Here is a 24,134-nt window from a genome sequence, read left to right as displayed (position 1 = left end):
TAATTCCCTAAGTGCAGTCACCAACAACGCACATGCAAGATAAAGCTCCTAGACACACATCCAGGGCAAGAACACCATTTTTAGTTTTGCTATATTTTTTTTCTCGTCAACAATAAACAAAACAAAATGAAACATAAAATTGTTTGTGTCTGTCTGGGGCAGCCACAACTTTTCCAACAGAAAAAAAGGATTTTTCAGCAAAATTGTCATGATCATATATGGGATAGTCCAAAATTTTAAAGGTGTCCCAAAACCTTTTTCCAATACTGTATTATAATGGGATGAACCACTTCTCACGTAATAATTAATTTCTTGACCAACCATTATTCCTCTTTATTTATAATCACTGATTTCCACGATACAGAGCGTATAGAAAATACAGAGAGGGTCGTACCGTTTTGCCATGCAAGGTGGGTGCACTGACAGTATGCGTGATGTAGCCCATGGCTGGCATGGACCTCCTCTCTATTTGGGAGGTCTGAAAAGAAACAAAAAAAAAAGAGGAAAACCACCAACTTGTTTATTGCACATCCAATAAAGTCGAATCAAACAGAATGCTTAATTCACAGAGTAATCTTCGGCAGAGGGTTTTTTTTTTTTTTTTTAAGTGAGGCACGGAGTGCACTATCGCACCCAGTCAAAGTTAATCCATTGCCTCCAAGTCTGTAAAAACAAACTTGACTACACAGCAGATTTATTTTCTCATCCATCCCTTTTTCTCCCTTTCATCACTCCGCCTCTTATTGGAAACAAGGTGTGCCCCCAGTTTCTGACGCTACAGGGCTCGGGAAAATTTGACGTTTTTGCTTAACACACAGAATTAGCGAAAACCAGGCCCACTACAGACCCTTAAAAGGACACAAACAACAAGAGATTTAATTAACTACACATAAATTATACTCAAACTGCTTTCTTAAAATAACATTTGTTTGCTACCAGCAAGAGAAGCACTGTAAGCAATTCCCTCTGAGGATCCCACGCCACAATTTTTTTGCTGTATAATAGGTTTTTTATTTAAATGCGAGATCAGAAGAAAGAGACTGCTGCCGATGTTTAAGATAGAGTGGAGATGTTTATGGGGTGCTGAGGAGCCCTGGGCAAATTGGATTAGCCGCTAATAAAACATACTTCTTAATGATATTCCACAGAAGTATACAGATTGCTATTACCTAAAGCGCGCTCCAGCCAGAGAATGCCGTCGGCCTCAAAGAAAAGCCTCCTGGGTGAACCAAAACTAAGTTCACTGTAGATTAAATTTAGTTTCCTTAAAATAAAAAAAAAAAACACAAAAAAAATAAACCTTCTCTGGGATCCTCCTGCGTCGTCACTGCGGCTCCCCTTTTAAGAAAATAAAAATAAAAGAAGCGTCGTCTTCCCCTCCATAATTGTGTGTCATCCCGCTCTACGGTTGTAATTAGTGTTTTGACACTGGGCTGAGTGATGGCCAACACAAAAGCCTCGCCGACACTTTGTTTACTTGCGCGCGGGCCAGCGGGGACGTGTGTGTGTGTGCGCGCCGGCCAGTGCGGTGACGGTTTCGGAGGCGGATCTTTTCACATGTGGAGGGTGTGGCGGGCGGGTGGGAAGGCGAGCGAGCGAGCGATCGCAGGGTGTGGACGGCGAGTAACTACCCTCCCAAACCCGGCTGCGCTGCTCCCCCTGCGGTGGCGCAGCAGTGTGGGAGGGACCGAGGCCCACTGAGCAGCGCCACCTGTGGAGCGGTGGGGATGTTGGGGGTGTGTGTGTGTGTGTGGGGGGGGGGGGGGGGGTTCCTGGGCGTGGACTGAGTGAGAAGCTGCAAAAGTTTCACATCCAGGATCCACATGTGCTGCTGCCTTCTCCTGCTCCTCCTGCCAATCCGCTCATCATCTCGTCCTCTCATGGGCTTCGTCTCGACACACCCTCTAGTGGATGGTAAGCAGGCTGAGAGTGACCTTCGGCAAACTTCCTGTCGACTTCAGCATTCAGTCCCGACTCGATTAAAGGCAGTCGTGCCAGCCAGGACGTTGAGTGTTTTAAATTATCTCAGATCTTCATCTTCTTCTTCTTCATGAATCTGTCACCATGGATGACGATTGGCTTTACCAACTCTTGGGTCATAAGGACCTCTGGATTCATGCAATTTTCTGACACAGCTACACTGAGTGTCACAGGGTTGATGAAGTATATACTGGCTGTCTTGGGTGGAGGCGGGGCTACAACCTGGACAAGCCAGCTTAAGATACTGACCTGATTCTTCTCATAACGTTTTAAATGTTCAGTGTGTAAAATTTGGCATGGTTTATTATTTCTAAATTGGTAAAAACTTAACACAATGCCCCTAAACACAATAATAAAAGTGTATACCTGCAGTGCAATAGAAGTAATTTTGGTTTTCGTACCAAAACTAATAAATCATTTGTCGTCTGGAGAGGAGACCCCCGCCTTAACGGTCCTACCTGAGAAAGCTGTGCGCAGATGTGACCGGGGGAGCTGGACCTCGTGCTGTTGCCGGCCAACACCTCGTCCAGGGGCCTGATGGTGCGTCTCTCCGAGGGCGTGTGCGGCCTGTGAGGGGACAGGGGTTTGAAGGAGGGGGGCACCGATGGCGGCACCTCGCACGGGGACGGGGGGACGGAGATGGAGCGCGGCATCTCCACAGTGACTCTGAAGGCGGAGGAGGAGGACGAGTCCGTGAAGTTGGGCCCGCCGTAGATGGGCGCGGTGGGGCTGCCGTGGCGGAACTGCTGCCGCTGCTGCCACTCGTACAGCTGCCACACCATCCCCTCCTTGGTGGCCAGGCGCTCGTCGGTGGACATGCGGAAGTGGCTGAGCCTGTCGTGGGCGTACTTGTAGTCGCTGGGCAGGTTGTGCGTCGCCGGCGGAGACGTGCTGCCGGACGGCGGGCGGGAAGGCTTTGGCAACGAGTGATAGGCGCCGTCCGTCACGCTGGCTTTGGGCTTTAAGGGAGGAGTCCGCCGAGGCAGCGTGAACTCAGCACCTGGAGCGCTGCCACACGGCAAAGAAGAAAACATACAATAAATTCATTTGGCTCGAGTCTGAGATTGTGAGGTCGTTCAAGGCAAGCAGCGCACGCTCCCATGTTGGCCACTAGAGGGAAGCCTTCCCTCAAAATTTTGTTCATTATTTTGTTCAAAGTGTTTCATATGCAGCAGCCCAGTGAGGAAGCTTATGGTAAAACTCTTTCTTTAGAAACAGATTGACTAGCTAATAATTGCCAATGTTTGATTGTGGTGATTTATTTTCTTTTGTTTTTTCTGTGGCTTTTCTGGTTCAGATGACCATGTCTGTCTCTGAGGCAGCATTTTCTGGACAACTACTGGCTTCACACTGACCTCTTGGGTGGGTCGCCTTTGTGCACTTTGACCCAGTGCTCCACCTGAGCCAATGTGTTCTTCCTCTGCACATGTTTCTCCGAGTCCGCCCGCGAAATGGTGCCTCTCTGATAAATCATGCCACCGTTCTGTTCCGGCGGCAGGGTCACTTGGATCACATTCGGCTGTCCGTTCCGTTGGCCGGTGCTTTCTGCAGAGTCTGGAGAGCACCTCTCCGCTCTGTCTTCTGCTGACGACTGGCTGGGCCTCAGCTGCACCTCCAGGCCGTACCGAGCCTCGGCCACCGGGTGGCCGCCTCCACCAGGGGGCTCCTCTCTGTCGCCCCGGTGGAGCTTTTCTGCCTGAGTTGAGTTCTGGTCCAGGTGGACGTGGTTGTTCTGTGGGACCGCCTGCTGCACAGCCTTCTTTGGCTTGTCCACTTCCCTGTGGAACAATGATAGAAAACTGATTTAATAGCACGACTAATGTTGGTGAGCTTATGTTTAAATAAGCTACCATTGACCCGCCATTGACCCATGAGGTATTTTACATTAGAACCATTCCAAACGTTATTTTCAGCCTGCACAATCACTATTTTAACTTCCATCTTCACCTTTATGAAGCTCATTGTGCACATTGTGCAATTACCAATATTGACCACTAGATGGCACAACTGCACAACTCATTTAAACCGTACCAGACCCTGCGTGTTTGGAGTTGGCGATGAACAAACTCGCAGCGGTTGATAAACAGGACAAGGGGTGGGATTCGATAAGTTTCGACTTCTTCCCACTCATTTTAGAACATCTGTCATTACATTTTTGGGGGGGCGTTTTTTCGTTTTATTCTTTATGTTTAAAACAAACTTAAATCAATCTAACTCGCCACGTTTATACGGAGCCACGGATAGACTCGTTCTCAAATGAATTATCAAGACGTCAGGAACACAGATTTATAGTGGAACTACTTCAGTGTGTCATCTCCCAGTTGGAAAAGTGCCAGTTGTGTATGCAGGTTATGTATTTCAGTACAACACTTTATCATTTGATTCGTTAGCTTGTGAGTCATCACAAAAGTTTAAACTAAAAAAAAATAAAAAAATAAAAAATGTACATTTCAGATCCCGGACATGTGTTGTTGTTGTTGTTGTTGTTGTACTTCCCGGATGGAGACGTTGCCAGGGAGATGCGTTCCCAGCAAAGCCTCCCAGTGAAGTGAGACCAACCTCTTTAAAGTGTGAGTCTGCTGCATCAGCGCCGCCTGGTTCATGGCCCGGATCCAGCCATTCATGTCCTCCTGTGTGTCCGCACTGAAGAAATATGTCCGCATCCCGCAGTGTTCCGCCTGCGAGCCAATCACAGAGTTCCTATTGTAAATGTAGGAGCGCATTCCTGTATGGGTCGCCTATCAAAGAGAGGGAGAGACAGGGAGAGACAGGAATCAGCAGGCAGCGGCGGACTGACAGAGGGCGGGAGGGAACTCTTTTTGTTTTCTTTTCTTTTCTTTTTTTGTGCCGAGGACAGGAAAAAGCTGCCGGGGATGCTGAGGAGTGGGGAAAAAACTTTGCTTTCTTGTTTTTGCGGAGACCGACGGCCTTCCGCTGGATGAGGACAAAGTTTGCAACAGCGGTGTTGGTGGTGGTGGGAGGAGGGAGGAGGGGGGGCGTGCCGCAGCGCCAACAAATGTCATCATCGTGTTGAGGTTTTTTTTTTTTTTTTATTTATTTATTTTATTTTTTGCCGCAAAATCACATCAACAAAACAAGTCAACGCAACTCAAAGGAACTCTGACGAAAGACATTAACGGCATAAATGAGGCAGATAAGCACCACTGACCAGCCTCAACAGCGAGATAAACACACAGCCACGTAAAGCAAAGCCTATTTGTGTGTGACTGTTGTGTTGTAGTGTTTTTCCCACGACGGCCAGACAGGGCTGATGCACCTGTCACTGGCCATACACACAGTTACAGTCCATTAAATACGGATTTCTGCAGGGGTTCCCCCCCCCCCCCTATGAAGAGCAACAGCACAAGGATCTCTCCAGGCAGGCACACAGGCCACTGCGGCAGGAAGAGGGTCCGTCGATATGAACACACAATCAGTGTTTGTCTAGTAGAACACGAGCCTAGCGCAGAGCCGACACAACTCAAACATTAAATCCAGCCTTACATGCGATGTTGACTGAACACAAACGGGACGTAGTGATGGGAAATTGTAGCTCCTCGCAGCATAGCGTTAGTTTACTGACCTAAAATACCCCAACCAGCCTTTGAGTGATACATAATGTATTTTATTGCTTCTGAAAACATTTCAGGTGTTTAGCTGCTTACTTGCCTTTAAGATTCTCAGGTGGAGGAACTTCTTAAAAACACCTCATGTATTGTTGACAAAACACTGGAATATATCACTTATAAATAGATATTGCCAAAATTTAGAAAAAACAACAACACATGCATTCCTAACTCAACACAACTCAACTCTCACTAACTCAAATGCTACTTTTAAAGGGAGCCTCCCTCCCCCTTTACCCCACACTCTTATACAAGAAACATGCCAGAAAGCTAACAAAGACCTTCAGCACAAAGAGACACCAGGCACAGATACATGATAATATTGTGCTGCTTTTTGTATGAACACACTGAGATGTGAAGCAAATGGGGAACAGAAGTGGAATCACAACAGGGAAGTGCAGGTTATCTTCACCATCGCACCTTTCCAGGGATGATGAAATGTGCTGCAGCTGTGCAAGACAAATACCAGAGCCGCTCATCACATACATACATACATGTGATGATCATTTTAGAAATCTTTGCCCTCCTACAATACAAAGATGGAAGTGAAGCCTCGCACTGACTGTGCAAAAGAAAACAATTCTCTGGGTGATTTTGCCGAGCCAAACGCCCCGACACGAGCTCTGGCATTGTCCACCGATGACCGTGGTCATGCTTGTGCATGAGAGGATGCGCATGTACTTTGCACATGTGAAACAGCGCAGTCAGCAGCACCGGCCATGACAGGGGAGGAAATGAGCGGAGCGTGGAGGTCCACTGATGAGGCTCGAGTGAATTAAATACCTATTCATGCAAGGCAGGAAGCCCGTGTGGCTGGGGACGGCCGTCCAGCAGAGGACAGCGCTCACTCCGCCCGCCCGATCACAATTGACCGACAGGAGATGAGAGAAACACAGTGAGATGAGCCAAAAGTAAGAGAACAGAAAAAAAAACAACAGGGAGGTTTCAGCAGATCGGCGTCGGGCAGAATGGCTCCAGCCGTGGTCACATGGCGAGGGTCACCAAAAATAAAAGACGTTTGATGGGCTACAGTCAAAACAAATGGACATGGCACCATGCGACAGCCGGCATGCTTCATGGAGTTTGAGCCAGTCTGAATATTAAAAAGAGGCTTGAGCTCTTCTCTCCAGCACGCCCAAGAAATTGATTCTGGGAATATTCTAGTAGTGTCACCTCTGGGATTACACTTTACTCCCCGAGCGTGTAATCCCGCGACAACCCTCTCCAGCGTCACGCAACACCTGACGCCTGCTGAGCTGTTGTCGCGCTGACGCCGCACAACGTCGGCGTTTCGCCCCGAAGCGCCTCAGAGAGACGCAGGTTAATGGCATCTCCTGCTCTTTAATGCACCGTCGGCCCAGAGAGCTCTGAGGGGAGCAGAGCTGCCTTAAATACAATGTGCTGCGGCAGAACACGGGCTCATTGTACCTAACCGGGCACGTACTCCCCGCCAAGAGGTGGGAGGAGAAGCTGAACGGGCTGCATGTATAATTAATATCCCCAGCAGTGCAATTATCATACAAATTCCATTGTGTGTAATATGATCTTTCAAAAGGTTCTTTTTTTTTTCCTTTTACCGCACAGTGATCGTAGCATGTTCGCACGTACTTAAACACAGAGTCAAAGAAGAAAAAGAGGCACAAAGGAGCTGAGAGGAGTCACTGCACAATACCCTGAAGCTGCAAGAGGTGCATCAAACATTTAGGGCCCTCTTGCTCTCTCTGTTGCTAATGCAACACCGAATGGTGTAAATCCCTTCGCTGACGACATAGAAGAAAAGAAGACTTGAGGGGGAAAAAAGCTCAGTACCAAATAAGAAAGTTGCTTGGGTTCGGCGCCTATTAAGGCCAATACGCAAGAGCCGATTGGTTCTTCAGGGTCGCATTCCATTCCGCTTAGAGGTCAGAGGATGAGCCGCCGTACACTTTTCAGATACCAAATGCTCCATCGCATGCATTTTGTTCTCTTTCAATACAGAGCTGCAAGTTCAACGATAAGAAGTCTCTTCGATAAGGACAAAAAAAAACAAACATTAACAACAATTATCAAACAACATTACAACAATCGGCGCAGAGAGAGAGGAGAGTGAGGAGTGCCAAACCAGTGTCGCAGAGTGAGAGTTTAATAAGGTAACCATTGAATTAGCCTGGTTTCGCACTGACATCATAAACACCCCGCTAGCTGTGACTCAGTGCCACCCGACTGTTACCTTGAAGGCGTATTTGCGGTTGATGTGGTCATCCGGCTCGATGGGTGCGATGACGTAACTGGGCAGAGGAATGCTGCCGAGCACCGTCTCCTCTCGACTATCTATAAGGACAAAAATAAAAAAAATAAAATAAAAAATACCCATGCAACTACATCAAGCAGAGGACAGGGAGAAAAAAAAAACAACTTCCTCTCATGCTCCCCCGATTATTTACGGCATCTACAAGTGGCCACTTATTAAAGGACAGCGGGGGAAACAGAGCGAGACATAATACGAGGGTGATTCCTGGCTGAAGGGGAGTCTGCGTGGCACGGGGTGGCATGTGGCGCATCTATTATTCAGTGTGATTAATGAAGGAGAGGAGACCGGAGCCCCGGCAACACCAACATGGATTACACCCAATAATAAAACACTCAAGCTAATAGGGAGGGAGAAGTCAGAGGGATAGAGAGAGGAAGGAGAGAGAGAGAGCGAGAGCGGGAGACGAAACTTTAAACAAGTTTATCGGATCCGACTCAGCGGTCGATGGCCGGCTACGCAAACTCTACACAAGCTCACCTTTGTAGTAGAACAAGCAGTAGTCTGACAGAACAAACCATTTCCGTTTCCACAGTCGCATTCCAGAGCTGTCCTGGAGGTGCAGCAAGAGGGGGGGGGAGGTGGGGGGGGGGGGATGGGGCGGGGGAGAGGCAACTCGTTCAGAAATCCTCCTCACGGGAACGCATTAAAATTCACATTTTAATTAAGAGCCATGCGTGGGCTGCCTGGTTAGCAGGGAGACAGCGAGGGGACGTCATCACAACAACGGATTCATTTCATATAGATTTATTATTTTTCCTGCGCACTCCTCCTGCAGCGTTTGGTATGAAACTGAGGCCTCATTAAACCCGGCAGACTGAAAGTTTGACTCTAATAGGATTTTGGGGAGATTTTTCGTTTTTTTGCATGAAGAACTTGCAAAAAAAAAAAAAAGAAAAAGAGAGAGAGAGTTGAGAGTGCAAGTGAGTTTTACAGGGGCTTTTCAGTGCTTAACATGCAGTTATTGAATTTTTTTTCTAAGAATGAGAGATCACACTGAGGAAATCAATGCATTAACAGAGCCTGTAAACAGCCAATGTGATGATGAGCTGTCGCTAACTCTCAGTTTTACAACAAAGAATATTCTCCACAAAGAGGCTTTAAAGTGATCTGACTGGAAGATGCAGTCTCGGCTCTCAGCTCACCTGCTTGTACAGCCAACCTCTCACCACCACTGGGACATTGAGGTTTCTCTTAATGGATTGATCTCTCTTGCCAAAGCTGTGCACCTTCCCAGCACCTCTGGAGCTCTGCGGGAAAGAGAAAAAGCAGAGAACGGAGTCCGTTGTGTGTTTGCCTTTGTCCAGGAGTTGGCGCCAGGTCAGGCGGGGTGATCAGAAACAAAGCAGTCGCGCCTGCCCGGGAGCCGTTCACTAACAAGAGACGCTGCCAGCTAAACTTGTCATCCGTGCAGGTATTAATCAAGGCTAAGATGTCTACGGCTCTTTAGATCCGTAAAATTCCAGAATGCAACTGATAGCCTCGTGGTCACAACAACAACAACAACAACAACATCAGTGGAAGCTCAGAACCAGCAAAAAGTATTTGGTGGACGTTAATTCTTAATTCATTATTCTGCGAAATTTGTTGATGCAAATTGTGAGTTCTTCTCGCAGACCTTCAGCCCAGCATTATAGAAGCACAGACTGTGTGAAATGTTGTCAACACTGGCGCACGCCTCCTGCAATTATAAAGAAATTGGGTAGAGAAAAGTGACCTTTCATGGCTGCGTAACACAAACCATTGGTTGTACTTGAAACCTCGATTCAAAAGTGTCGCAAAGAAGCAAGATTCACAGGAGGATAAGCCTGAGGTCATAGTGACCTTCACCTTTAACCTTTGGCACTGGTCGCTGAGGTAATGTTTTAACATTAGAATGGGTTGGAGGGAGGAATGACCTCGCAGCATCACAGTTTGGGCCTTTAAATAGACTTTGGGAGGGAGCCTGCAACAGCTAATTTTAGTCCCTTGGAAAGAGAAAAGACAGGGTGACGTAAAAAAACGGTCACCTCTGGTGGAATTTCCTTCTTTTAACACCCACTATGACGACGGGAAATAGGGCTGGGTTATCCCTGTGGAAGGCAGCATCGCTTTCAAATGCGATATATATTTAGACAAAACATCTTCTTGGGCGTGTTTCCTCGCAGAGAAGTCTGGAGTCGTCCTGAACGTGACATTTCAGATCAAATGACATCGAACCAGTTTGCTGGTTAAATTTCGGTCCTTTATTGAAGTTAAAGTTCTGTTCTTTATTCTCTTTGGAGCCCATCTGCCTGAGTCCGTCCTCTGTCCATTGGCAGCTTGCGGAGGGAGGGTTTGTTTTGCAGCGTCAGACGCAGAGGGTCACAAGTTCACCGACACAACACAGAGTTTTGCAGGGGAGAATTTCCATGACGGCAGTGAGAACAACTATCGTAAATATGCACACCGCACCCCTGTCCAGTCCCACAGGATGTGCATTAAGATTTTATTAGGCTCGAACAACGACTCTTCTGAGCCATTAATCAGAATAAGATAACGCCATCCACAGTTGATTAAACCCATTTGTCAACATTAGCACCAACAACGTCCAAAAAGCTCTCCAAGAATCTATCCACCCTTAAAAAAGAAAAGTTTAGAAAACAAGACACGAAAAGCAATCATTTTCATTCGAGGGTGACTTTAGCGTTAAATCTTGGTACATGACATAGATCATGTCCTGGGCTGCAGATGTACGGCCTCTAATGTAAGGAAGCGAGAGGTCCTCACCTTTGATCCAGAGGGGGCGTCCGCTGCTGCTGTGGGCACAGTCTTGTCGTGCGGCTCCTTGACCATTCTTGGGGATCTCTGACTGGCCTCTGACTTGGACATGGAGAACTCTATCCTGTTGCCGGTAATGGAAAAGAAGTTTAGAAGAAGTTTAAATCAGAGGAAACCGGACAGGACAATAGAGCATCGGAGAAAGCCAACTGAAGCCCGTGTCCTCTGGGCACGGTGTCGGCGTGAAGCTTAGAGTGGAGAGCGGCGCTCCGCTGAGCTTTCACATATAAAGGATGTGACTATTTCCTGACACCGCCACGCGAGCTGTCAAAGCCAATGGCTTCGCTGGGCATGTGTTAATAGTCCAAGCGCTGCGTTGCAAAACATCCCAGTGACGCTTGGCATGAACACGCAGCTTGGGCACAACACAGTGACGCGTGCACACAAACACACGCGCACACACACACACACACACACACACACACACACACACACATCCATAGCTATGTGTCGTACACACACCTCTATAGCTATATATATAGCTCCTTATAGACTGCATTTTACTCTGTGATTCTCTGTGTAGGTCCACCACAACTCTCAGTACTTTTAAATCAAGGATGAAGACCGTTATGTTTGCGGCTGCCTTTTACTAAGTCATAGACTTAGTAAAATGATTTGTATCTTGCACTTTACCGTGGCCTTTACCTGTGGTAATTGTCTTATCCAAGTTCGAGCTACTTCTATTTTAACTCTATTGTATTTTTAGTTATTTTTTATGTCTCTTTTTTAAGGTTTATATTATCTTAATGTCATATGTTAATATATTTAATGTGAAGACCTCTGAATTACCTTGTGTTTAAAAAGTGCTGCATAAAATGAAGCTGCACTGCCCTGCGCTGAGTCACTATACTATATATCATACCGTGCACTCTGCGTTATGTATTCACGCAAAGTTGGACGTCAAATAGGAACCACGCAGGCGGAAGTAGCGTTTTTGTCATCCGCCGGAAATCAAGGTAAGAGCTCATGGAGCAACCCCAGTCGAGAAAAGTTGACATTGGTAGTCGCTGCGACAGAAAGCTATGTACTTTTCCACTGAGAGCCGAAACTATTGTGTTAGTCTCGTCTGCCGAGAGACGTTTGCTAAAGCCACTTCATTTAGCAGGATTTCTGTCGTAGCTGTTTAGCAGTGAGTGGGAAGGGGTGTTTTTGACATAGGCAAAGGAGTTGAAACTGACCGTTTGTACTGGATAAATCTGTTCCTTTTGGAGACAGACAAAATCATTTTGCACGTTTTTCCTTTAAAGGGGACAACATATAGAACCGGGATCATTAAACATTTATTTTTTAGAAAAGTCATTTTCATCAAAATGACCATTGTTATTTGAATGAATTTTACAACTTGGCCCTAAGCCAAAATGGTGCCAAAATGAAGGAAGCTTATACTTAGTCTTTACTAAAACCTCTGTATCTATACCATGCTTTACTTCAACAGCACCAAACTTGGTACAGGTGCTGTCTAGATGTTGTTCCATGGTTTGATGAAGCCAAAAACCTTATTCATTATATTTAAAATGGGTCATCTTAATAAAAAAAAAAAAAAAACATGTTGGACGTTTAGGTCAGTTTGGTTAGACACAATTCCATCGTACATAATGTATGACAATAAACCTGCTCTACCTTTGCCTAACTCAATATTTTGCACTTGTAGCATTTGCATGCTAAAATGCGTGATTTAGTTGAATTTGTGTGCTACTGCATTGGGCTTTATAACCAGAATATTCTTAAAAATTTGGTTGAGATGGGCGGGGGGTTATGCTTGTACGACATTCCTTTGGCGTCCAACCATAGCAAAAAGCATCTCGCTTCCACGCTGACAGTTTATTTTGGATGGTAAATCACAATGACATCCACCTACTGTTCTGGCCAAGAGGACAGCATACATCACTACAGGAATGGGATATGAGCTAAGTGGAAAACTTCAACATTTGTTTCAAAGCTGGCTGCAGCACTGACCGGGCTTGATTGACGCGCTGCTTTGCTTGGCAGAGCCTCTTCCTGACTGCACGCGTGAGCCTGCAGTAGCAAACAATATGTAACCCGGCCCTCCCACATTACTATACAAGCCACTGCATTGTCCTGAAAGGGGCTAAAGGCAGAATATGCTCTGTTTTTTCCTGCTTTACATGCTGCGTTACACTGATTCAAAGGATAAGGGGGAAGGCTAGTAATGTGTTTCAGAGAGTGGAGCAGAAAGGAAAGAGAGGGAGGGAAAAAAAAAACCCAGTGGAACAAAACATGCAGTATCTGCAGTCACAATCTGGACCGCAGCCAGGGTCTGCACAGGACCTTTCTGTTGTATCAAGAAAACTGCTGTTTTATGCAGAACTTGTTTGCCTGCATTGACGCTGAAACTGTTTCTTGTGGGATTTATTGTGTGGCTAGTGGCGAGTGATGGTTTGCATCGCGGCGTGCCCGGGGTGTAAAGGCACTCAGCTCCATCACTCTCGGCTCCTCTTGTGATGGTGGAAACAGGACATTTGTTACTTGTTTCTTTATTTATACCTGCGTAGCAGTAGGAGCACACGAGGTGAGCTGACGAGTTGATAGCCGTGTGATAATCCATGACGCTGTCGCAGCCTGCAGGCCGGCAGGGAAAGACAGGACAACCTCCCTGGAGGGAAGGTTCTCCGGAAGCTCCTTCCTGCTTTGTTCTTAATCCTTTCTAAGATATCAGTGCACACAGAGTGAAAGCCATGACATCAGGAGAAAGAATATAAGCAGACCAGGGAGCCGCAAGACTGGGGACTGGACCATAAAAGTAGGTTGGCGTGAGGAAAATAGAGCTTTCTTTAAGCCACATTTTGCACTGCAACAACACTTTATTAAATTGTGCCAGTTTAAATGCAACAAAAGTAACGCAGGTTAGGTAAATAAATAAATAAATAAATAAATCAAAATGAAAAATGGGACTTCAGTGACATTTTCAGTTTATAAATGCATTAAAGATGCACGTTTAAACCGGCTTTGCTCAACAACAAAAAAAGATGCACCAACCCCATTTAAATCCTTCATCACTTCTGACTCCCTTTAAAAGCCAGTACTAAAGAATATGCAAATATATATTTTATTATTTTATTTTTTTAATTATCGCTTCTGAACACAATACGCAGAGGATTTCTCTGTGGTAAATGTTCAGTGTTTGAACACTCAAAGCCTCTGACGCTTTTGATAAATATTTAAAGCAGACATTTAATCCTGCAGCTACATTCTTCTCCTCACACCAATCAATACAACATGGAGAAACTTTCACAATGGAAGAGCACAGCTCAGCAAAGCTGTGCAAACGTTATGAAGCGGCAAATGGAAAATCGCCCAAGTACACGTTGCATCTTAAGATAGTGATTCATGAACAGGCAGTGTTTCCTGCTGTGTGCTGGCCACAAAACCCTTCTGGCTTTGAGCTCCGGAATGTGTTCCATCGCAGGCGACGGGAACCTGGACTCAAGATTTCTCAACCTTGTCCTGCCTGTTTTGACGACCACCCCACGTCCTTCTCAACACACGGCGCGACCCTCGCCGAGGCTTTAAGGGATCGCGGGCGTCATCTCGGTGGCGAAGGCATACAAATCCACGGCTCGACACTCGCGACACAACTGCGCGGGAATAAAGGGAGGGAGGCGGCGACGCCGGCGGATCCCACCCGATCACTCACACACAACTTGTATTCCTTTCGAGTCCAGCTTTGATTCAGTGAGAATGTGGGGAGGTGGGAGAGGTCACGTTTCATCCTGCAGAGGCATTCACGCAAAGCCCGATCATCCGACACCCACCGGCTTTAAATAAGAGCAGCCACCTGCTGGTGTGTCCACCGCACGGCCCGACGGAGTGACACCTGCACAATGTCACAAGACAACAACAAGCCATCGGCCACTGACTGTTGTGTTTACGGCGCGGGGGTGGGCGACCTCCAATCAAGACTCTTCTTGTTTTTAAGGCTCCCGACGGCCAGAAAGCAAACTGAAATCAATGGTGCCGTTAATTCCTGTTTACTGATCTGACTGGAATCAGGCAGATCCAGACATTTAATCTTTGTGGACCTGCTTACGGTGTAAATATAGAGGAAATTCATATGGAAATTCAAAAATGTAACTCATTTTTTATATATTTTTTTCATTTTAAATGCTTTTTAAAAGTTGTAGTTGTAAAAACCTAAACCCAAACATCTAGATGCCCCCCCTCTTTTTTTGAGACCTTTTTTCCACAGAGGACACGGCCGTGGACAGCAGAGGAGAGGCTGACGCTGACTCGGACACGCCTCGTCTGATTGATGAGACAGATTCACGACTCCGGATGTGACATGAAGATGGCCAAAAGCGGGCACCCGTGTCAGCTGTGCCATTACCATAAATTATATTAAGGCAGTAATTTGAAAGATAACACTTGAGTGTCTGCTAGGCCACCGACAGCGGATGGACTCGTTTATAAACGTCATGTTTGTAATGAGTCGTTAACGGTAACGACGCTCAACTGTCTTGAGATTTTCCCCGGCGATGGGCCTGGCTACTTCCTGGTGGGATCTCTGGACAACCTGACCTTGGAGCGACCGCTGTGTGTGTGGCAACGCGTGCGACGTTCCGGCGAGGGGAGGCGGCAGAACTCACCTGTCCTGCAGCGTGTACTCTGTGTTTTCGGGGGAGATCTTTCCCGTCACTGGGTGCAGAAACGACGTCGTCCTGTGGTTGTGGCTGTGGGGGCAGAGAGAAGGCAAAAGAATGTCACGTTCACCCTTTAATCCTCCCATCGGCAATCCGCACACCATTACGTTTCTATACAGGTTGAAACCAAATGTGGGGATGACAATCAGCGGCCCAGCCGAGCGTGAAGGAGCGCCGCGGCCAAGCAGAGCCAAGAGCACACGGCGGATTATTTTACTTGTTGGGGCTCAGTCCCCCTCCCTCTCTGCCAGCTCTCCAGGTTTTATTGATTTCTGCGAGAAGGGCCCATTCATCGCTTCAACTAGAGCATGAACGCATGTTAGTGTCGCAGCACAGAATGAGGAAGCAGATAAGTGCAGGGTGGGACTGGGGTGGAGAGGAATAACTTATATGGAAGGTCCCATATTATGATCACGTTGAGGCCTTTACGTTTCCAGCCCAGACTCCAGTGGCATAATTTGTTATCAAGAAACAATCACGGACATCATCATCATCATCATGTGACATCATTTGGGGCCAATTTGCAGTACAGTGTGTTGAAGTAATTCCCTGGAACTAGAAAGGAATGAACTGTTCTCATTTTGGGGGAGTTCAGACCACGGGCTCAATATGGGAGCTCAATAAGTTGCTGTTGGCTTGTAATGACGGTTTCCTATCAATTAGAATCCCACAACATAAAACAATACAGACATTCCAGACCTGTGACAGATGCACGTCATTTGTGACATTTAACGCAACTCGAAACAGAGAGCCACATTTTAATAAGAGTTCATCTCAACTTTCAGCCAACAAGTAACAGCTCCAGTTAGGTGCCACCACCTGTGCTTTGCTGAGCTGCGATGATGGTCACAGTTTTCCATTAAAGGTGGGGCGCGTCACTTGCTAGCCAGTTAATTTTTAATAAGAACTAACGTTGCACGACCTTCACTTCGACTAAATGCTGCTGTGTCTTGCCCTGTTTGTCAAGCCACAGTAGTTTTCTGCAAAAACGAAAAGAAAATGCTGTTCAGCTTTAGTCCACCAATCACCTGTGCGGTAAGATCTAGGCTGCATCACCAGGAAGGAGCTGTCAGCTCAAGATAGCTGCAGATCGATTTCTTGTGATTCAACCTATCATCTAAACAGGTCAGGCATCAATCTCGCTTTGTATCCACCTTTCATTTTTTTACCCCTAAATTCTCTATTTATAGAGAGCCCTGCTGCTGCAGAGGCCCTTGAACATGTGTTAGCTGCAACTGGAACTCAGCACCGCTGTCTATTATCTGCTCAAACTGTGACGCGTCTCTCGAGATGCTGCACTGATCTTCTGCACAGCTAGTTTTACTTTTCACCTTAGCATGCAAAGAAAGACTTAAAACTTAAGAATGTGCCATGTTTTCACTGCAGTGCCAGTAAAGTAACACCTAAATGTTCAATGGGGCAGTCATTTTCACATGCTCTCCTAGCCCGCAGATTTCCTGGAATGAAGTGTTTTCACTCCGTTCAATTTTAACGCACTTGAAACACGCTCGAGAAGCAACAAGCTGGGGCAGTGTGTTGTTTTCATTCATATTGCTTAGTTCATGAAGAGCCGTGGCTGAACGGTGCAGAATTGATCCCATCACTTGCTCCTTAGCTGCGCATTATGTATACGCAGCGCACACAATGTCATTGCACTCACTGACAAATTTCTTTTTGCCATTTCCACATACAGGAGAGAGAGAAATTACACAGCTAAAAGACACATTTTCCAGGCTTTTTAACCCCCCAAAAAATGGTGTCTTTTCAGATCTGTGACTTAAATTTTTTACTGTGTAGCAGCAAGTTTGTTTTTCTTGGCACGTATGAAAGTCATTTAGTTGCACCACATCACGAAAAGACAATGAGGATGTTTACCTAATGACTATGAACACAAAGCATGCTAGTGCAGTGTCCTGGGTACAAATATAATGCTGTCACGTCTGGCTTTTGTTAGCATTGTGCTATATTCCGATGGACTCTGTGAAATACTGTACGCAAGCCTGAAATAAAACCAAGCGTAGAGCTGTTCAATTAGCAGCCTGCAAGCCACAACCAACCCCTGACTGACCTGCAAAGCGAGGCTGTTTTGTAAATGATGCAAGCGTCCTTTACGCGGCCTGAGCCCACGCTGTGCGAGCGGTAATGTTTGCACCACTCTGCCTTCCCAAAGGGACCGTTGGTCTTGAAATGAGGTGTAGCCCAGTGGTGCATTGTCATCATAAGCCGAACAAAGTGCCGATACACTCTTGTTACACGACGACCTCCACTCACAGAGGCAGAGGGATGAGAATATTTAATCCTGAAACTATTCATAGTTACTACACATGGGATATGAAGAAAATAGATTTCCCACAACAAGACCGTAACCGTTTACGACATTTATAAACATGTTTCTCAATAGGGAGCAACGTGTGGTGGTTCCACTACTGGATAATCGCTGTGGGCGGCATTTTTTTTTTAGTCTCATTTGTAATTTATTACTCCACTAATCAGCATTCTGAACTGGGATCTTTAATCGCAGGGACAACTTTTATGCCCTTAGCTACAAACTACAATCCAAGCATCACAGAGGGACAAGCCACAAGCCCTCCTCCCCCTTAATTAAAACTCCATACATTATTTTTTTAATCTGCAGTGGAAGTTAATGGGATACAGCACTGGCACGATGATTGAGTGGCGTGCACAGAGCCCACCGCCCTGCTTGAGAGAGAAGAGCACTACTGTTTAAACAACAATCACCTTGTGCAGTCGCTTTGCTAGAAGTGTTGAAAATCAAAAATATCCAAAGCAGTTTGATAAAATAAAATACCAGATTGATAAAGTAATTACAATTATGCCGCTGGGATCAGTTTCAGACAGAACAATGGAGACAGCGGTCAGGAAAGGAAAGAAAAACATTCCTTTGCTTAATTAAATCATTATTTGAGATCAGATTGGTTCGTTTTTTTTCCTCCCTTTCTCACTATAATCTCAGCCTAAACAAAAGGAGGAGGGGCCAACGGAAAGGGGTGGTGGAGACATTCATGAGGTGACCTTTGGGAGAAGTTCAGAGGGTGTATAGAAGTGCAATTCAGAGAACACATCACATCAGTGAAGGGGGAAGAAAAGCCCGACATCAACCCGTGTGAGATCAGCTACCGATTCATAAACAAACACACACACACACACACACACACACACACACACACACACACACACACACACACACACACACACACACACACACAGAAAGGTTTCACCACGGCCGTTTTCAGCTCACAATTTGCTGAGCTGCACTGGGCACGCACAGCACTGCACCAGCATCCACAGTTAATTAGGAATCCGCATTCTTTGAGGCTTTTGTTTTAGCCGCATTACTTCTGAACTATTTGTCACGGAATTTGCAGCATCCCCACTCGGAGTAACAAGCGCCGCAGCACAGTGGAGCCGTTTGTTTTCAGCCCCCACAAGGACTCGCATCCGATGCGGAGGAAAGATGCTCGTGCCGCAGAGGTGCTGCAACACTCACGCAGCCTGGAAGACTTGGTGAAAGTCGGCACCAGCCGGACGTAGTTGCTTGAATGCATCGTTCTCTTTTAACTGCCTCCCCGTAAATCGTCTCGGTAATCACTTGAAACGAGAAACAAAAGCAGGCTGCGGACATTTCTGGCTCTGTTAAGCAAACACACGAGCAGCTTAATAGAATACTGTGCCACATTGTCCTGATTTTACATTGAGTGATGGCAAAGTAAGAATAGCTTAAAGAAAACAACATTCTCATTTCGTTCTTTATCCGCAGCAGCAAAAGGTTGATCTTCATAATGGAATTTGTAGCAGTGACAGATTCATTGCTGTTAAATGAACTTCCTGCCTTCACGGTGCAGTAAATCTGCTCCCCCACCTTCCAAAAAGTCAAGCCAAGTGGAACTGTTGCTTCCAGCCAGACGCATGTAGGAAAGAATGGCTGGCATGTTACTGTAACATTATAGAGGAATATTCCAAACACAGTTGCAGTCTACGTGCTTAAAGAGGTGTTAATACAGCTCAGGCCTGACTAAGTCCCCTCCCAGCTGAGATACACACGGGCTGAGCAGCTGAAATTACAACCCAACATCCAAAACAAATGAAGGAATTGTCTGTAAAACTGTCTTCAGTATGACTCCTCAAGACTCCTGCAGCAACATGGATCCCATTCGTTGCTTGTTTGCTCAAAGTGCACGCAGCACCGCAGCTCTGGGCTAAATCTTCTACTTTCTGATTGCTGCTGCAGCGAGTCCAGGCGGCTCAGCAGCCCTGGCATGCCAATTCTTTCCCAGCCCCGCCAAACCCTCCAACCCCTGCAGAAACAACAGGCTCAGAGTAATCTCTGTCAAACACAATGGGCGAAGTCCTGGCAGCGGCAGCTCCAGGCTTTGCCCACCTCGCGCTCTCTCTCACACAGGCGGAGACACACAGAGAGACTCGAGACGCATCTGAGACGCCATCTGCCTGCACTCTTAACCCTGCGCGTCGATAAGCGCGCAAAGGGAAAGCAGACCTGACAGCCCCGACCTATTCTCTTCTTCCATTTGCCACATGCCGCGCTAGCATTCTGAAACAGTGGAGACGGTCTGACCTGCCATGAGAGGGTGAGTCATAGTGAATCAGCCGCCGCTGCAGGCCGCGGGGATCCAGTCGGAGCTGTGACGGCAGGAGGAGAGAGGAGTCGCCTCTCGGACGGCAGGCAGGGATCGGAGGGCAGCGGAGCCGACAGGCCGAGAGCAGGAGGGGGAGCTCTTTATCTCTGCCGAAAGTCTGACAGTTTGGCTCCCAACTGTGTGGAGTGGCCAGGACCAACGCAGCTCCCTCCCATCAGGGGAATACCTCTGGTCCTTATCAGATCCTCCTCCCAAACCACTCCACTGTCTTGTTTTCTGTACTTTGCACTCCCTTTTTCGCAGGAATTTACTTTGCTCTTGATAATCTCTTCCAAGAAACATTTTTTTTTTTTAAATTCATCATTCATGCTTCGTCGATTGATTCCAGTGTCGTCGCACCATATTTATTAGGGCAGTTGGATTGTTCTGGAAATATTTCATAATTGCCAGTTTCATGATGAACCGTCTAGTGTGCAACATTTAGGATCATATACTGCGAGAATTGGAATATTCCCTCATCGGCCACTTTATTAGGTAAAATATTGCTTGTTGACACAATTAGCCAATCCCCTGGCAGCAACCTGATGCATTTGGGCAGGTAGACGAGGTGAGGACGACTTGTTGAAGTTCATACTGAGCATCGCAACGGGGAAGAAAGGGGATTGAAGTGACTCTGAAGGTGGTGAATGTGGCTTTTGGTGTTTCACAAACTGCTGCTGATCTGCATGGATTTTGGCCACATCTCAACCATTTCTAGGGTTTACATAATAGAATGTCCAGTGAGTGGCAGTTGTGTGGAGAGAAATGCCTGGCTGACGTCAGGGCTCAGAGGTTAAAATTGGCTCACTAGTTGGATGGAGGCCATAGAAAGGCAACAGGAAGGAACTACTGGTTACCATCCAGGTGCTGCAGAATAGTATATCTGAACTCACCACACATCTAACTTCAGTGAGCGTAACATATGGCGTGCAATGACCTCCAAATATGTTGTTGATGTACTTAACAGCAGGTCTCCTTTCACGGGGGCCGCCATGTTTCTACCAAAGCTCAGAAGGGACAAACCGCAAGTAACCACCTCATGCACATGTTTAAATAAGATCGGACATGTTTCTTCTTCTTCATCTTCTCCACTTTATGCATTTGTTTTCTGACTCCCGACACAATTTCCAAATTCTAGGCAAAACCAAGGTCTTTGTTAGAAACACACAAACCGTTGGACAGAAGCGATTGGTGGGCAATTTTATTCCCTAACAACCATCCTACAATTTCCATCTTTGAAGGGAAAGTGGTTAAAAACAGTTGCTTGCAACTGTTGCAGTCTCCATTTTCAATAGCACAAGCTACTAAAAATTTCATGCTGATAAATCTCGGCCGCATGACTGAGACGGCATTTTTGAGCACGTTTTCCATCACTCTGTCCTGCCGTGAGACGAGCGTATGCGCTATTTTGGACAGGATCCAGAAAATATAGGGAGCAGCTTGTTAAACCGATAACCCTTCATACTTTGGAGGGGCCTCAGTCAAGGCCATCCCAGGGTTGACGGTTGTTTGAAGCGTTGCTCTAACAGTTATGGGACCCGTGACCTGCACTGAGATGGAACGGAAAATAATCCTCACGGAATGTGGCCAAGAGAGCAGGTGGTAGGTACCAACCTACTGCAGCCTATCAGTGGTGAATATTACATCATGCCGACAAGAAGGAGACACCCCAAACTTCTACCGCGAGGTTCACAGCTTGATGCCTGCTTTTGGTTCGATTGGTCTGATTTCGTGCCCCGTCGTCGTCCGCATCAGTTCCATTCAGAAAAATGCATTTCTTCCAAACAGGCAGAGGTTAGCTGAAACGAGAGCTCTCCAGGCAAGCAATTATTTTCACTGCTGTGAAAATAAGCGCGTCAAGGGCCCCCGTCTGCTTTAATTATGTGGGCTTCATAATAAGCATTGCGGCATCAATGTGAAGTCTGAAAACCCAGGAAGGAGACGGAAGCATGTGGGCCAAAAGGCCAGTTAGAGATTATTACACCTGCATACGCTCTTCTGCTCAATTGCCCACAATATGAGCCAACCGGGAGAGTCGAGTCCTTCTGTTAGCCGTTTTTTCAGGAGACTAAAATAAAACATAAAAATCTGCCAGTTGTAAGAGTGGACAAATAAGAAGAGACTAAAATAAGCTCAAGACCACACATGCCAGCAGGAAGGTTGTTGGTTTGACTCCAGGGCCCCAAGGCCTTTCCATGTGGAGTTTGCACGTTCTCCTTGTGTCTAAATTGGTTCTCGCCAGATACTCCAACTGTCTCCCACATTAGGATAATTAGCGACTATGCTGCCTTCACCCCAAGACACCTGAGGAACTGAGACACCCATTCACCTGAGACTGTGCAGCCCCAATACTCAGAGTGTTGATAAAGTGGAGATACAAGTTGAATGGATAAGATCCCACACATCACTTCCTACTGTCAGAAATATGCCAAATTGAATGTTGAAAGGGTGTTCACTTTAAATGGTGATCAAATGTTCAGCAGTACAAAACACCATCAGTTTTAACAAGTATGTCGTAATGAACGCTGCATATTGACATGCAGTTGGAATACACTGTAGATCGGACAGTAGAAAGTGCAAATCAATACCGTGCAACTAATCAACACAGCAGCAAACCATTTATTTGATGTGGACTGCTGGTTCCAATTTTCAAACCAATTCAATCATGTATAACGAACGTATCATTAGCATCTGCAAAGGCTGCTTAATGGCCAGATGGTATGCTGATGCAGACTCTGGCGGTAATAGCGGGAGAAGAATCAAAGGCAGTTTGCAGATATGAACACAGCAGGTCAAACGGGGTGATGAATCAATACGGAAGGTGCGGCAGCAGACCTGTGGGCAGCGTGACTGTGCATCAGGACGTGACACTGAAGGAGGAAGATGAGGAGGAGCAGGAGGAGGAGAAGGAGGAGGAGGAGGAGGAGATTGTGCCTCTCCAGAAAGAAGCAGTGTATCATTAACTGCTACGTTGAGGAAAAACAAATCAAGCCTCAATGGTGACGGCTTGTGCGCAGCATCCAAACGCAGGGAGTCATTAAGGCGATAAGTGTTCTGCTGCAGGATTTGCACACGTTGTTTGACCTTTGTCAGTTTCATAGCAGAGCAGCGCCTCCGTGGTCCTCACGCAGAGTCTGCTGCAATGAGCCTGCAGTGGAGCTGTAGAGCCACGCGTTGTGTTGCTCCACGGCATCACAACACTTTGTGTTCCGCACCACGAACCTGACACTGCAGATTATGCTTCTGCTTCCTGTTTGCTGGTGGTTTTACAAAACCAATTCAGACCACACCACAGGCAGGGGTGCACATTGCAGTTTGTTAAGTCAGGAAAAGAAGGTTTGGCTCCCAAATAAATAGCTCTTTGTCGCTGCTACAATACCCAGCACAACGTGCAATTAAAGGACAGTTGTACACTGATTGTGCAATTCCTGGCTTGCAGGTACTGACTTTAAAATCAATCTTTATGTTTATTCCAATTTGTATTCATTTAGGTTATTTTCTTTCTTTTTTCATTGTTGCACGCTGGACACCAGTGGAAGAGTCTTGTGAATTATCTAAGTCTAAATACCTATCTGCGGGTGTTGTCACCAACCAAAACTGTGCCTCAGCAAAACTCTCTTCAAAGAAAGGGTAGCATGTAAAATAAAGGAAAAGAAGTTAAAAAAAAAAAAAGGTCTTACGATCTCTTCCAAGCTAAAGACACATTTTTTTTTAGAAAATATTGTTAATGTGAATTTTCACAATGTAAGAGGTAAATAAGCACTTCTTACTGAAAAAATATATAAAACCGTGTTTCTCATGAAAATTAATATTTTGCCAAATACACCTTCAAAGGTGATGGCAAGTACACAACTGCCTTCTGCATTTGAATATTTCAGAATTTCCATCACCAAACACATAATCAACATGTCTTTTGGCCGATGTGCAATGGCACTAGTGTTCAGCTGATATTTTGTTGGGTCCCAGCTGCTAAAAAAAAAGTTTCAGTTATCGAGTCATAGTTGTTAGTTCCCATTACCTGCCAGGTTTTACAAGGTTAGCATGCGCCTGACTGTAAAAGGTTGCAAATATTTAAGAGTTTACCAGCGCAAAAAAGCTAAGCTAGGTAAATGGCTGAAACCGCAGTGTG

The 24,134-nt window shown here is 46.2% G+C and overlaps 1 protein-coding gene across 11 annotated transcripts in view; it reads right to left on the bottom strand.

Annotated features, from left to right (window-relative positions):
• The window catches only part of plekha7b (pleckstrin homology domain containing, family A member 7b), a 66,862-nt gene that overhangs the window by 17,495 nt on the left and 25,233 nt on the right, over positions 1–24,134 (bottom strand). For 6 of the 11 annotated variants that reach the window (XM_076022054.1, XM_076022063.1, XM_076022084.1 and 3 more), the window contains 9 exons: positions 15,297–15,380; positions 10,642–10,756; positions 9,039–9,143; positions 8,374–8,446; positions 7,816–7,916; positions 4,540–4,718; positions 3,336–3,758; positions 2,439–2,988; positions 395–478 (listed from right to left, as the gene is read on the bottom strand). In XM_076022054.1, the coding sequence (XP_075878169.1) occupies positions 395–478; positions 2,439–2,988; positions 3,336–3,758; positions 4,540–4,718; positions 7,816–7,916; positions 8,374–8,446; positions 9,039–9,143; positions 10,642–10,756; positions 15,297–15,380 (1,714 nt within the window). Of the gene's footprint in view, positions 1–394; positions 479–2,438; positions 2,989–3,335; positions 3,759–4,539; positions 4,719–6,389; positions 6,467–7,815; positions 7,917–8,373; positions 8,447–9,038; positions 9,144–10,641; positions 10,757–15,296; positions 15,381–24,134 lie in introns of those variants that run through there. The other 5 variants (XM_076022073.1, XM_076022143.1, XM_076022118.1 and 2 more) reach the window with 4 other exon arrangements.

This window comes from Nelusetta ayraudi, unplaced genomic scaffold (genome assembly GCF_046127955.1).
Source record: "Nelusetta ayraudi isolate G7.1 ecotype Tasmania unplaced genomic scaffold, CSIRO-AGI_Nayr_v1 ptg000002l, whole genome shotgun sequence".
NCBI lineage: Eukaryota > Metazoa > Chordata > Actinopteri > Tetraodontiformes > Monacanthidae > Nelusetta > Nelusetta ayraudi.
The sequence above is the reverse complement of the archived record's forward strand: the minus strand, read 5'-3'. Positions and strand labels throughout refer to the sequence as shown.